This window comes from Passer domesticus, chromosome 1, assembly GCF_036417665.1.
Source record: "Passer domesticus isolate bPasDom1 chromosome 1, bPasDom1.hap1, whole genome shotgun sequence".
NCBI classification, from domain to species: domain Eukaryota; kingdom Metazoa; phylum Chordata; class Aves; order Passeriformes; family Passeridae; genus Passer; species Passer domesticus.
In genome coordinates, this window is record NC_087474.1 from 37,702,325 (window position 1) to 37,718,846 (window position 16,522).

The 16,522-nt window shown below is 37.1% G+C and overlaps 1 protein-coding gene across 13 annotated transcripts in view; it reads right to left on the reverse strand.

Annotated features, from left to right (window-relative positions):
• Positions 1-16,522, reverse strand: part of THRB (thyroid hormone receptor beta) — a 156,090-nt gene that overhangs the window by 33,275 nt on the left and 106,293 nt on the right. For 12 of the 13 annotated variants that reach the window (XM_064414624.1, XM_064414579.1, XM_064414593.1 and 9 more), the window contains one exon: positions 16,063-16,127. In XM_064414624.1, the coding sequence (XP_064270694.1) occupies positions 16,063-16,069 (7 nt within the window). In that variant the 5' untranslated portion in view covers positions 16,070-16,127. Of the gene's footprint in view, positions 1-3,613; positions 4,077-16,062; positions 16,128-16,522 lie in introns of those variants that run through there. The other variant, XM_064414678.1, reaches the window with a different exon arrangement.

Below are 16,522 nucleotides of genomic sequence, written 5' to 3' on the forward strand. Positions count from 1 at the left end.
GTCTAAAAGCAGAGTAGAATAATATTAACAGTTTTTCTTTGTTTTGTATTCCTATTTGAATATTCTTGTCTTTACATCATGCCTGTTGAGCTTTTGTTGCCTCCAACAATGTAATATCACGCTTGGAATTTTATGAGTTCACATGTATCTGATTATGTGAACACATGGAAGTTTATCACCATCAGAATAAACCCTTCAATTCAAGCAAACAGGCCAGGAAAAAAACCCAGAAATTTTGATACTGTAACGGCAGAGGATCCAAAGCTCAAACCTCTCACAGTCTAAGGTGTTAGCCCATTGTTCTAAAAAGAGGCTGGAATTACTTGTGCCTGGAATGCCCCAAAGGTTTTTATATACTCACCCTGGTCTAACACAGTCAGTGATATTAATTAGTAGGCAGAAATCAGGCTGTGAATGCCTGAAAGAGGGAATCTGCAGAAGAGACCGCCTTACACTACACCATTCAACTCTTCATTAACTTCTGTTTTACAAATTATGACTAAGATTTTTAATTACAAACAATGAAATACCCCCATTAAGATGCACTTACTTCTCTTGTGACTTAGCTTTGTTGAAAAACCCACCAAAATGAACCCACAGAAATGTTAAGGAAAGACAAAAATCCTGTAGCGTCCCTCTGGATGCTACAGCCCAACCAAGAGTTCCCTGATGCAGAAAAAAGAAGTATCATGCAGTGCAGTTTAATCTGCTGTGGAATATTACCTGCAAGAGTCCTATTCTCCTGACTTTTTCCAAACTGTGCGCCCCTGGTCTAGAGTCCTGGGTATCGCAATGCTGCAGATAGGGCCCCAGCACGCCATTCTAAAAGATTCGGCACTGTCAGTACGTGGGAGGTATTGCACAGAATTCAAACCAGAAATCAGTCAGGGCAGAGTGCCACTTCTGAAGGACCAAATGGAAGGATCTTATATTTTTTGCTGTTCAGACTTCATGCATAAAAATGAATAAAAATCCAGGATTTACTAAAAAATTTTGCACATTTAAACATGTAGTTGTAAAGATTAAACATACTGTTCTGAACTCCTCACAGTTTTGTATGCCTGTGTTATCAGTTCCTAGTTTTGTAAAATGAATTTTAACACATTACAAAATAACTGCTATATTTCCTATTTATGGATTTTATTGTTGTCTCAGCCACCTCTGATGGTTTTGGGAGAAAAAAAAGAAATTAGATTATGGCTTTTCTGAGCAAACACAAATCAGCACTTTCATAACATGGGCTGCATTCCAGACAGAATGGAATCTTCTCATATCATAAGGAACATATACTGAAAACTGCAACAGCTTTTGAGCAAAACTACTAACGTGGCTTTTGCAACACCCATAAGTTGTCAAATACAACTATCTCAGTGCCCACACAATGAGTTACCATCTCTCTTTAATGTATGTATTTGCACCACCTTATTCATTCACTTTATACACTATGATCAAAGACTCAAAATGGTCCCTCAGATGTATGAGGGACTACACAAACTTAGAGATTAAGCTAAAACCTCAAACATCAGAATCCAAAATAAGAACAAGCATTTACAAGAACAGAAAATTAACTCTTCATGGTATTTATTTTATTTTGAAAACTCTGCTTGTGACTAAATCATAGGGTAGGTAGGGTTATGGAATTCTGGTGCTGAAAAGTCACAACAGCATTCAACAGTTCCTGGAGTATGTCTCAGTGGAAGATAAGACATTAAAAAAATAATCATTTTGTCTATGCTACATTTATAATAGTTGAAGGAAAAAAAGCTAAATCTTTCTGACATAAAATTATTCCTTGGGTTTGCAACAGATGAAGGAAGATTCAAAGTAGCTGTCCTGTGGTACAAACTAGACAAAAATCTTAGACAACAGCACACCTCTTTTCTCCACGTGTACCAACTTAGTTATTTCTCACTGTTCCTCTCATAAAACCCACTGTACCTCGGTTATGACATGACACTAAATTTGTCTGTGACTCATAAAATGCCAGTATGATGTGTCTTTTATTGAAATACTTCAGATTCATTAGTCTGCTTGAGTAACAAAGAATGTCATCATTTATATTTAAATGTTCAGATTCACTACAATTCCAGTTATCCCTCAAAATATTTTTGACACCTTGAATAAATTTGGTAAAAAGAGAATGAAGCTTGCTCTTTTCTGATCGGGACACCTCCAGGGTTTGTGCTTGCTTTTTCTTGCACTATTCATAATATGGATAGGTAGCACACAGTCTGTCAGAAAGCGTTTGCTCCTTGAGACATCAACCAACAAATGAGCAAACAAAATTCTTGGATAGTTTGGACAACTTTTAAGATGGTCCCTGAACAAATATTACTAAGAGTAATTACAGAACTGTGACCCAGACAACCCAGTTTGTTAAGCCTTCCCATATATCATAATTGGAAGACCCTGTTAGCAGACATCAGTTAATTACAGAGCTTATTTCTTGAGAAAGTAATGGCCAATACTTAAAACATGTACCTTTTTTGAGTCATTCCCTGCCTCAACTTCACATGAAAACATCAAGGTAAGAAGTTTCATTTGCTCAAAAATAAAACCAAGCAGAAAACAGGCTAATTTAGCTTGACATAACATAATTAACAGGCTCCTGGATGGAACTGTCTGGGTTTGGTAGCCTCCTGACAGCCCTTAGTAAGACGTTAAAGCGATCAACACCTGACATCTGTTAGCAGAGGCATTCTGAGGTAAAGCACAACTAAATCTAAAGAAATCAGGTACTTAGACCAGTTTAACTTTTTCATGAGGTGATATCCTGCCTGACACTGTAATCTTTCTTCCTGGAGTGACGCAAGACTTAAGTAAAAGAAAACAACTTGTAATCCCCCCTCCCAATATACAGTAATTATTTTTTAGGCGAAGAGCAATGAAGAACTATTTATTCAAATTTAAAGAGGAGTAAGAATAACTTAAGCACTACTTTTGTGCTAATACCTTAGCAACTGTGATTCTTAAAAGGAATTCCTTCAATGCTGTGCTGATGTGAACAAAACAACCTACCTCAGAGAAAATGGTTTATTCTCCTGACTAGTGAGGCAGAGAATATTCCTAACAAGAAGTCCCACTGAGCTCTGTACATGCACTTACTGAGGCTTTGGGTATGGTTAATATTAAGAAAGAAGGTAAACAACAGTCACAGGTGAGAGCTGAACACCCTGAAAGTAGAAAAGAATACTTTCTTTTGTTTTTGCATTTTTAATGTATCGAATATATGCTTTATAAAAAAGCCAAGTTCAGAAAATATTTTTGATCAGCTTATAAAAATCATAAAGAGAGAGACAAATACTTTTTAAAAGCCCTAAAATAGGAGATATTATTTTGTATTAGGTATCACACAGAAAACCCCAGTAAGTACTCACCACATTGCCATAAGGGCTCTTCACAAAGCTATTACATTAAATAGAAGATATAACTAAAAACCACAATTACCACTGATTAAAAAAAAAATTAAAAAGGTTGGTAGCTAGAAAACATCCCCACATAATAATGCTTTTACCAATGGCCAAACCCCTGACAGTAAACAAAGACATAAGCTGGTTTTGCTTTTTGGTTTTTCTAAATACAACATTTGCTGTGCTGTGATAATGTCAGTTACCTTTACACTTTTTTTCTTCTTTTTGGTATTCCTGGGCACTTGACATGATTTCAAAGTTTGCTTTTGTACAGCCTGGATGTAAAATTGTACTAGTCCACGTTGAAGCATGTCGGCATTGCAAAAGCTGCTGTCCATTCCTCTGGATATCATAATTTTTGAAGTGTCTTTTCCTACAGAAATGATTTTCTGTTATGCCCACTACATTCCATTTCTGATTTCTGTCAGGAAGGTGAATCAGTCTGTCCCACAGCGGGAGGCCGCGTCCTGGATGTTTGGCAAATACTGCAGGGCTACAAACCGTTGGCTTTGCCAAAATCTTGCTCAGGTGTGGAGTTTTGGAAAGCAAGTGGTTCCCCAGCTCTCCTGATGCTGTGGTATTCCCGTGCATCTCCACTGGATTGCACTGATACGATGCAGAACCCTTCAGCCATGCCCATTCAGCCACCATAGTTCCCCTTCAGTAAAAGTGAGTATAAAATTTTTCTGTCTGAGAACCCTGAAATAGCAGGCAGATCTATGTGGACAGGCTAACACTAGATGCAACTTTCACAACATCACAACTACAACATGGGCCCCAGGGCAAGTTACCACCGATTTATTGCCTTGCTCATATGATCATTTGAGGTCTTGTAGGTCGAGGCTGGTCGTGAACAATTTTCAGATACTTAAAACACAAAACATCAAGGATTCAGCCTTGTTTGACTTTGCTCTTATCGTAGGCTGACCTGAGGGACACTCAGTTACCTAAGTGTGACATTCTTATGTGGGCATGCTTAGCAGTTCCGCTTTTGCTACCTACTGCCTTTCTCCGCCTGTGGTCACAGTGGAGTATCAGAGATGCTAATTTTATCACAGGAGCACAGACGCTTGGCTCCCGTGTGGATAATGAACAATACCAAAGCTGCATGATTTTATTTAACTGGTCATTGCTGATTTTTTAGTATAAAAGAAACTGAGATAGCACTAGGTGACAAATTTGTAGAACTAAATATAGCCCAATTTCTATTTCTGGGCAGCAAAATTCAAAACAGTAGAAATGACCCATCAAAGATCATATTCTGTATTTAAGAAATTATTTTATTTTATATTATATGTAACAAAATTCAAATAAAAAATAGCTGTTTAACTTGCATAAAGAAAATAGCAAATTCCAGACATCTGATGACTGATACCCACAGTGGTTTTAATCATAGTCAGATTCTGCTGTTCTAATCAACCTAAGAGTCAATTTTACATACATTTCACTCAGTAAAGCAACATATTAGTAAAGGCATTCCAAGTCATTAATTTCCAGAAAAAAAATGATTCAAAGTAAATTGGGATTTCAGTTACCAGATCCATCATAATATTGCTGTTTCTGAATCCTTTTCTTAGGACTTCTCTTAAGTGGAATATTGTTAGTACAGGACAAATTCAGAAAACTTAATCATGGTTAGTTTTAAATACTGTTATTCTATTTTAATTCCTGTATGTACATACAGCTTTCCTCAGTATGTTATTAATTTTAGATGTAAATACCTTTTTGCTGCTAGGAATACAAGCTCACCTGACATTTGCAGCTACAAGTCTGTTGCTTCTACTGACTGTATCTCAGCTGGACATCAATAACAGAAATTTGAGAAAGTACCTGGCATCACAGACTTCAATGCAAAGGGCAGGTAAGTTGCCTACATAATTTGCCCTTACCTACTTCTAGCTTTATAGATCTGCTCTTAATTCAGACTTCATTTTCTAAGTAAAATTAAAAACTAATTCTAAATGCAGGTAATATGGCAAGAGAATATCACTTGTAGGAGGATAATCAGTTTAAAATAGAATAGTGAATGTAGCCCAGAAATATTAGGCAATTTAAAAAATATAAAAATAACAGAATATAAAAGTTTTTTCATAATTTGAACACTTTTATATTCTCTTGACTTTATAAATTTAAGCACAGAGGAAGAGATAGGATTTCTCTGATAGGGCCCTCTGGGAACTGAGGACTTCCCTCTAAGATCTGAACTTACACACTTCATTTTCTGTGGCACAAAGAGGAACTGTGCACTACAACCCACCCTTCCTCTTGGCTTTGCATAACCTCGAACAGTGCCCTTCTTCCAGTAGAAGGCTACTCTCCCTTGAGTTCCTTCACACCTTCATTATCTCCCTGCGTGGATGACATTGTATCTTCTCAAAATGTGAGAGTCAGGCATGTGCAATATATATTAAAAATATAGGCATTTCTATAATACACTCATAAATGGTTCCATGCTTTGTCAGCTCCTTGAGCAGGCCAGTGATGCAACACAACTCTTGGTCTTGTTTAGGAAACAGTTACTCAGGTCTTGCTGTTAGTCCTCAAGATCAGCGATTCATAATCCAGGCTGTTCAATCTCATTAGGCAAAAATTTCTATATATTTTCCCCAAATTTATCTTTGATATTAAAGGCCATTTTACTGTCTTTTTGTGTTATGTGCTATGAGGATTTGTGTTACCTTTGATCAAAACCCATATATTCATGACTATGGCAAAAATTCTGTTCCCCAAGGATTCAGAGAGGGTGTCACACAAGGCGTATAGATTTTTTCTTTTAACAAGGAACTCTGAAACCCTTCATAACTTAAAATCAAAACATATCTTCCAATTTCTTTGTTAGCAAAGCATCTGTGAGACTTTCAAATATGATTATAGACACATTTAAACTATGAAGAGAAATTGATTCTATTACAGTTTCCATCATTTGGAATTTACCCAGGCAGAGTTTCCCAAGGCTGGCCAAACACCAGGAAGCTATATGCTCTCTTTTCCTTTTAGTTCCCTCTGAAATTTGTCTCATTATTTTGCCTGCCATATTACAGTTCATTTAATTTTACAAGTTTCCACTTTATTTCACAAATTCTCCTTAATCACCAGGGACATTACACATTCAAGTTTTGCTAGTCAAAGATTAAGTTGCAAGGAACTACCACTGAGGGCTTTTATATTTTGTCTTCTCTTCTTGTACTTCATATACTGAGGCATAGCAGATGTTTATGTCTTAAATTACTATTCCTCTTATTATAATGTTAAATTATTTTCATGAGAGGACTACATTGTTTGTTCTACTCCATTGGCTCTAACATATACTGCCTGAATTTCTCAAAGGCTTTTTTTTATTCCTTTTTTTTTTTTTTTTAATAACAACAACAAAAAAAACCCCAAAACAGTTGAAATCTCCTGTATCTGGTCTTGGTCTTGTCAACCCAAAATCTTTGATAAAGGATGATAATGTAATTTTGTCTCCACTTCTTACCTGTAAGAGAAGCATCTCTCTCTCCCTCTAGCTACAGTTAAAATGGCTATAACCAAGGCAGGAAGCAGTACAGCCTACTGGGATGAACCATGACTAAAACCACAGGCTCTGTTTCAGAGTTAAGAGGGACCAGCAAGCAGGGACAGAGTTCTTCTCGTCAAGGAATCATCAAGCAATTTCAAAATGCACATTGTAGCAATAACTGGCATCTCAGCAGTCAACAGGTCAAAAGTCTTCTTCTAATTCCCATCAGAAGGTTTGTTTAAAGGCAAGTTTGTTTTTACAGAAAGAGAAAAGTTTTAGCAGATGAACTGCCCATTAAGCTTAACTAAAAGAATAGGCAAGGGGAATCCCTTAGAATTCTTTTATTACAGGCCAAAGCAAACACTGCTTAATGGGTAATTGTAAAGGTTGGCCTATTCTCAGACATGCAGTGTTATCTCAATGTCAATATATAATGTACTACAGGAAAAATATGGAACAATTTATTTGTTTTCATCTCAGTTATGTGGCCCTTTACCCCAGTTTTCTACTAGTATCTGCCAACAGTGGTAAAAGAAGCAATACACAAAAAGCTCTCCCATTTTCAGTACAACTCAAGTAAAGAGAGGTATTAAGTTGTATCTTCAGAAAGATGGAAGGTGGTATCCAGCCAGCCAGGAAGACAGTGTTTCCTGCTGGAATGAGCTGTATACCAGCCCTGAACTTTTATCCTGACAAAAACTTAGAGTCCACAAAATAGGACCAAAAACCACACTGAAAAGAGTGCCCGTTCCCTATGCTCACAACAACCCTAGAGGCACTGCATTAAATTCCCCCTGCTGTGCCCTGAGAGTTACACTAATTTTCCTTGCTTGGGATCTGCCCTGTTGTAATCAAGGCTGGATTTGCATTACCATTATTACTATTACCGCTTTATACCACAGTAGCTCCAGTTAACAGCTAGATCCATTGGTGATGAAAGCTGCTGTGACCACACAGGCAATGAGTGCCTGCTCCTCAGAGACTGACTACATTGCTCACACTTTTTGGGGGAGTGCAAACATTTATTTTTCACCCTCAGCAACAGGCTGTCACTTAGATAAAAGGTAAATTAACAGTTCTGGGATGTCAGAGGATTGCTGTTTTCCCAGTTACAAAGACACTTCCTTTAACAACAAAAAAAGTTATTTTACATTCCAAAACTGCTCACAGCAAAATTTCCACTAAAAATTCTCTCTATAAGTATTTTAATTTGCAGCTGACCAAAGGAGTAGCAAGTAGGAAAGCAACTTAGACATCTCTGAATTGTCATTAACTCACTTGATTGCAAAACACACATAATAAAGTTTTGCCTCTTTGGATATTTGAGGTTTACTAAAAAAAGAGCAGCAAAGACAACAGCACTTCACAGGTTTGTTTTTTTTTTGTTTTGCCATTGAAGTATGCAAGCATATAAGGACACTGAAGTGGGTTGGCTTCAGAGAGATCAACTAAGGCAAATGTAATCAGGATTAGGACTGAGGGGTGCACAGTGGGTTGATGAAGCAGCCTAGCTTTGTATGGACCCAGTCCAATAAAACTAGAGGATTTTTACTTGATGACTTGAGAGAAAAAAAAAGAAAAAAGCAACCAAGCCACAATTAAATGACATGTCCCCAGTAAAGTTAACATCTGATTCATACTTTGTTCCACCATTTTAAACCCCACAAACTATAAGTAAAAGCATGTAAAGTTTTCATGTGTGTTTATGCTGGGAAAGACAAAACCATCTGTGCCAGCCAAGGCTAAGGTTTCATTTCTTTTCATTAATCTTGCTGTCAGTTCACAGCATTTTCTTTTCTCTCATTTATTTTGCTTCTTCTCTCCTCTTCCTCTTTTCTCTCCTATCCTTCCATTTTCTCCCCCGCCGCCGCCAAAAAGCATAGCATTTTCTCCTTATGCTTCCTTATAAAAGAGGGAAACACTTCACAAATGAGTTTCACCACTTTTAAACTAGGCTCATATATGCCATTCAATAAGCAGAAGGATGGTGCCCAGCTCACACAGACTAGCCAGACTCTTCTTAAATATGCAAATTTTGCCTCTGTAAATGTGCTAAATAAAACCTTTGAGAACATGTGATTTCTTTCCTGAATTTTTAAAATATAAAAATTACAATGCCTTCAAGAAAAAAATGTAGAGTGAAAGGAACTATAGCAGGTAGAATCAGGAATGTCTACTGAAACCATTAGGTGGTTTTCAATATTTCAGAAACATGTGCATATGTGTATGCTTGTAGAAGTAAACAGCCAGGGTTATTTAATCCAGGGTTGTTGTCCTGCTACTTGCTTTAGCAGTGGCAATATTATAAAATATTTAAATGTTACATTTTAGAATATGGATTTAAAGATTAAATTTCAATATTTCCAATCTTTTGGACAAGTATTAAATCACCAGGAAAGAAGAGTGCACAGATAATTACAATAAACTTTGTAAACAGTTTCTAATGTGCAAGAAAAGGCAATATTAGGAAACTTGTAATAAAGAGTGTAATAGCTTTATCCTTGTTCTTGATATATCTTAATGAGCTTCTCTGTGAATCAGTGCAATCACTTTTTGAAAACATGCTAAATTTCCATTAACTTTTAAAGCAATATTGCACATTCACTTATCTCATGAATAGCTGGGGTTGACATTATGCTCAAATTTCTAAACATAAGAAAAAATTAATCAGAGAAAAAGAATACCCAGAAGAACCTGGCAGCTCATTTGTAAGTTAACCAGAGGCAGGTACTGAGCATAGAGAAGCAAATGGTTCAGGGTTCAGGGTTTTGGTATGTAAAGAGCCCTCTGAAAATCTATCCTTTGAGAAATGAACAGGAAGTGTATAGACCAATATGGAATCTTGTAGCAGCTACAGATAAAACAGACTTACCAAAAGAAATGAATGCCCAAAGCTGTATGGGGAAAAGCAGTAAAATACCAGGACACACCATGGAACTAGAATGGTGGTGGAAGCCAACACAGATGCTAAATCCATTCTTTCTTCTCACAGCTCTGCCGAACACATGGGAGGGAGATTTTCTGAGAAGAAGCTATACCTGAACCACAGGGCTCACCTGACCGCAGTTCTGCAACAGGAGTCAAAAGTGGATACCCAGGGAAGACTAAGAACAAAGCAAGCACATATGAGAGCTCCCACCAAGAGTCTCTCAATGCCCAGCTACTCCTCATCCCAAGGGACTGCCCGAGCCCTTGTGGCCTTTCCAAAATGCAGCAATACCCAATGCATCTCTCTTTGAACTACAGCCCAGTCTACTCTTGTGTACATTTTTTCTATTCCACAGCTCCCTCTAGCAAGGAATCCCAGTGTCGGTCTCTTCATGTGCAGAACCACCTCCCTCTATTTGTTTTAAAACAACTGATTTAATTCCCCACAGACAGCAATCCACCTCTCCAGGGCTCATTTTGCAGACTACTGTTTGTGTGAATATGGGAATGTTAATGGATGTTTACTCTCTTCATGTTGTGTTAGATAATTCTTGTAATGCCTGGGAACCTACTAAAATAAAAGTGAGAAGACAAAACACCATTTTCAGAATATGTCTCAAAATACATAAAACCACATCTTTTAAAACAAGGTAGTTACAGTGAAACCATTTAGGAAATCACTCAAATCACTTCTACAAATCACTTTTGATCACTGCCACCTTATTCTAAAATCCAGATTCTGAATATTACTTTCCTCATGGGTGTTCAAATAAATTCACATGGTCTTTCTGTAATCTCTCATTAGACCTTCCATTTCTCCCCACTGGGGAGTGGACAGTGTGTTTGGCTGCTGCTTACAAACAAAATCCTGGGGATACAAGCACATAATTGAAGCTTTTTCTTTTTTCAAGGGGGTGAAACAGTTCAAGTTATTTTGGTTCTAAAACTTCTTACAGAGATAGTCAGTATCTTGAAATAACACCTCCCATTGAAGGACTGAGGTTTGAGTAATGGCCAGGTAAAACAAACAAAGGTACTAAAACTAGCAGTCTTGACAAATATGCAATTGGTTATAGACAAAAAAGGTAAATAAACAAATAAGGTTTGCCCAAACAATGCAGTCAAGGCTTCTTCAGTAAGAGAGACCAACTTGGATGTGAGGAGAGAATTCTTTTAACTTTAAATAAACTCAAGCTTGGTACAGGTCTAAACCATTTTCAGAAACACAAAAAAGCAACAGTGAAAGGCCTGTGTGTATGGCAATATTTACACATTTCCTTAAACAGTTGTCTTCTTTTATGACAGCACTACAGCAAATCTGATGCTTTTAAAGAACATAATGAGAAGTGCATTTAGTCAATGCAGAAGGTATTTTTATATGGAAATAACTGAAAAATACCAAGTAGACTGATCCTACAGCTTACCAACAGCTTTACAATTGGCTCAAAAAAAACTGAAGTCCTCTCTATGTATAGGGATCAATACCAAGGACAAGTGCTGTAAGTTCATTGCTCTGACATACAGTTATCAGAAGAACTAAACAGCAGCTGTGGTCAGGCTTTTAAAGACCATAAAATGGCAGGCTGCAACTCCTGTGGCAAGCACAGCAAAGTGCTTTATTTTATAGGCTATGGGAGATGACTTAGAAAAAAACAGAAGGACATTTTGCTACTTTTAAATGACTATTCTAAAAGCTTCTTGCCTGCAAAATGAACAAGTACATTTTATACTGACAACACTTTGCAGTCCTTCTTACCTGATGTCAGTAGTGAAATACAACTACACAGTCTAAGAATTACACTCAAAATTTAAAACACAGCAGTCTTCTCCCAACAGAAATAAATTTCAGAAAAATGAGTTATCAAAAGAAACAGCTCTGGCTTAAATAAAACTACTATAGAAAGGGACTAAATATACTGATAGATCATTAAAAACAAAACAGAAAAAACATATCAGCATTAACATAATGAAATGTACCTAAAATTACTACCAAATGCTACAAAACTAAAAAAATTACTGCTATTACAAAAAAAAAAGTTTATTCTCTCTGTTCTTTGTGAAATCTAATCAGATCCCCCACCCCTTTTTTTTTTTTTTTTTTTTTGTAATGTGTGATCTTTTGAGGAAAAAAACCATCAGGTATTCGTAAGTTGGAAAGAAAATACAACATATTAAAGAACTGCATAAAATTTGAAACATTACAAAATGCTTCCCAGACTACTTGGCTTTTGTATTTATACAGCATTTTTACAAAGCACTTTTAAAAATATTAAATTTTGAACCAAAAAATTAACCCAGAGTGTCTGTAACCTGGAACTTAGCAAGTGTGATATTTTTAACTGCATATTCAGAAATACGCTTCTAAGTAATAAGAGCCATCATGGAGTGATTCATAGCTTCATGCAAAAACATCCCACAATATAAATCTTGTTAACCTTTTGAAAATCCCCAAAAGCTCATTACAAAGCTGCTGAATCCTGGCATAACAAAACCTTATATTAAAGTATTTACTGTCCTCCTAAAAAGTCCATTACTTAAAAGAAATAATACACTTGAGTTAGTCGGATTTTATCATGGCCTGGCAGGCAAAGAAGTGTCAGACAGTGATGCATGTCAAATTAAATTATCCTAGGATAATCATTATAGAAATTCAGGAGAAATAATTTCTCAGTTGATGTTAAACAATAAACTGTTCTCAGCCTGAATTAATGCCAAGTTTACAGGGTAATGAGCATTACAGTGAAAAGACTCATGAAGAAAATGTGGTACCTTTCCTATTCTATTACTTTTCCCAGTTCTTGGAAACTACGTGCAACACCCTTGGAGACACTGGTTTTCAAATGGATTTGTTGCACGAAAGCTGATTAATTTTCTTCTCCAAATGAGGGACCTGTTTCAAGAAACGTTGCATATTAAATTCTACTTACTGAAAATATGCATTTATGACATTTAAATTATATTCCCCAATGTAAGCACTTAATTTTATTATAATTCCTATCTTGATCTAACTTTACAGTCATTACCAAATAGAACAGTGTGGATATTTGAGTAGAAGCACAATGACTGGGTTGATTTTGAAGCTCACAAGTAAAAGCAGAGTAAAACCCCAGCCCTACTGAAATCAGTGAAAGAACTGCTGCAGCTTTTACTGGAACCACTATAACACTCTTTACATTCTCTCTTCATCTGTCATGAAAGTAAAAATTATGTGATTTACTGTATTCTACAAATACTATTTTCTAGGTTTTAGAACCCTTTATTGAATTTCTTCTTCAGTTTTCACTGCAGTAAATAAAGTAAGATGAAAATATGTCTCAAGGTTTGTTCTGCATTTGGGGAGAAAATGTACAGAAGGGAGTCTTCAGTGAACCATGGCTATGGCCAGTGAATAGTGATGCTAAACCAGAAGCTTCATAACAGTGCTAAAATACAAAGAACTTTAAAAATTATTTTACATACTTGTTTATTTATTTTCTCAATGAGAAAAGAATACATTCCAACTTTTTTACTATTATATTGTGCAAACGTATGCACACAAAAGAATTTGCTCTTATTGCTAAGATAGTACTAATTTTATTATGCTGGTAATTTTTTTTTCTCAGACATTAATCTGTGGGCAGCAATTGTTGGTGTCAACTGTAAAACTGCTGAACATTGTCATTGCAGCCCAGAAAAGCAATCATACCATGGGCTGCATTCAAAGCGATGTGGCCACCAGAGCAAGGAAGAAGATCTGCTCCTCTCTTCCCCTCTCAGGAGACCCCACTGGAGCACTGCATCCAGCTCTGGGCTCCTCAGAACAGGAATGACATAGACCTGTGAGTCCAGAGCAGGGCCACCAAGATGATCACAGGAGTCAAGCACCTCTCCTATAACGAAAGCTTGAAAAAATTGAAACTGTTCAGCCTTGAAGAGGGAAAGCTCTGGGGAGACTTTACTGTGGCTTTTTAGTACCTGAAGGGGGCCTATAAGAAAGGTGGGGACACATTTTTTAGTCTGCAAATGTACTAAAGGCTGGTTTTACTGTCAAGGTCAAATTCTACAGTCTCCTGTCAGAAAAACTTCTCTAGATTGCACTAGAACCTGAAGGCTTTCAGGCAGTGCCTACAAGTGGAAAATACATGCTGCAGTAGAAACATAACATATGGGGAGGAAAATTTATCTATCAAAATCACAGAATAATACAGCCTGTTATTTTAACCAGCTGGTTTGGTTTCGTATTAGGTTCTGCTCCCATATTCCAGTGACTCAGTAACAGAATCTAAACTTCCATTATCATTCATTAGAAAAGGACTCTTGTCTGGCTCTGGATCATGGCATTTATGAAGTTTTTATACAGTTTCAAAGACTTTCATTTCATCCATGTTTCTTTTTACATTTACACTCATGTAGGGAATGTCACTCCTATAATCAGAAACAGAAAATATGAACTGCTCATAATGAAAAGTGCTGGACATCTACAGCTGTACAAACAGTCATCTTCATCTCAACCTTTTTTTTTTTCCTTGATGATAATCTTCTTTGCACATATTTGCACTGCTGACTTCTGTCAAAAGAAATGCAGAAAATATAGGTCCTTCCAATTAGGCTTTGTTTTTCTCTGAGCTTAGCAGAGCTGCCCTGCCAGGGGCAAGTCCAGGGAGACAGGACTGATTAGAGTGCTGGTGGAAAATCTCCACAAACCCACCCTCCACAGGAAGCCACAGACCCAACAGATAAGGTGAGGATAAAGTGGGTACACTGTGTTTCCTTCCTCATCTCTTGCCATCACACAGCAGAAGCTAATAACTGCTCCCTCCAAAACCACAGCAACAGCAACGTCAAGCCCTGTAGTAAAATACCAGAAAACACAGTTTAGCGTGAGACAGGGGAGAGAACAACAGAGCTGGAAGAGACCAAGTTACATGCCAGTGCTTTAAATTCTTCCAAAACAGGTATTTGCCAAATGAAATCACCATGCCCAGAATGCCTGCAAGACAATGCAAACCCACTCCAGCAGGGCCTGCCAATGCAGCCTAAGGACACTAACTTGTTCCCGATGGTCATGTGGCATTGATGCCAAGTCAGAGCCTGGCACACCAGCCAAGGGTCAGTATTTGTCTTCATTCCACAAAATGCAATGCTCTCTACTCCCTTCCTATATTTGTCTCTGCTTCAATGAGCACCAAAGTAACCATAAAAAGACACCTTTTCATACTATCAAATAATAGGGTTTACTATGAAAGCATGTATTTACATAATATTCTGTTTCTTCCCATGAATTTTACCCTCTGCCTCTTATCTAGAAACCTAAAGTCAGAAGACCATCTTTGTTGGTGAATGCAGCTGTTACCCCTGGCTGGCCAGTACAAATGGATGGGAGCCTTCTATGGAAAAGGAAAAGAAAGTTGATTTTCACAGTCAAGTAAAAATAAACTGTCCTTTCGTCAGAACACCAGGAATACAGTCTTGTTAGTAGTGACTTTTCCTATGTATGCTGTATTTTGCAGGTTTTTAAAAGGTCCCATTTATGCATCTGGCTCTTGAAATACACATTGACAAACACTATCAGTAGAACACTTTCTTAGGCAAATTGATGAATACTAAAACAAATTCTGGAAGTCTGAAATTCTCTGGCCTTCTAAACGATCTCCACATAATAAGCACATCTTTCTAGACACCCTGTTCTGGGATTAGATACATGGGGGTTCTGACACAGCTAATTTATGTGTAACCTTCAGATGCTTTGCAACTGGCAGGGATAAGATGGTTAAGCAGGCTTACAGTGGTTAATGGTCATGTCAACTCTGGATCTTCAGCCCACCTGCAGACCTAGTCAATAATTCTCTGAAATGTACTTGGCAACCTATGTAAAGCAAATTTGACTGCCTCACGTTGAAACTCTGGGGATACATCCATGTTACAAAATAACTCAGGCCAGGATACTCAGCAGAAACTGTTCCTGTGCTGGCAGCTTCTGCAGGATGGATGAAGTTGGAATTTGCATTTAGAACAAAACACAACTATGTTCCAGAATCAAACCAAGGACGATGAAAGTTTCAAAAACGATGGGGAAGATTACTCTTTGTCCCACATCTCTATGCTCTGGATGGAGGAAAGAGTTCCATTCCCAGCACCAATTAATTCAGAAATTGTTAAAGAAGCATTTTTTCAATAAATATTTAGCAATAATCACTCCATAAAGGCAAGAAATACTGCACAGATGTTCTTATTAAATATGATTACCTGACATACTGCTGGGAGTTATGGATATGTAATCATTCTTGTCCTTCTTCCGTCACCAATGTCACCTGCCAAAAAAGGAAAAAAACCCATATAATACGTTCATAAATGCTCATCTGCAGAATACCATTAACATTTAACCAAGATGGAACCTTCTGAATCTTGAATAGTATGGTCAATGTCTGATGGTAACACATTAAATTCAAAGCATTTTGCTTAGCTGCAAGAGGTAACAAATGTAAATCAGGTCCAAAACATGGTGGACTGTGGTTAACAGGGATTTGGAAGCAATGTCTAAAAGCCTATGCCTACTGATGCTAAAAAATAAATAATGCTTTTGTGCATTTCATGCAATACTTTCCATTATTGTTTCTGCATAAGTTCCTCTAAGTCTCATGTGTGACCATAGGAGCTAACTGGTTTCCACTTCACAGTTTCTAATGATACTCATATACCATTACTC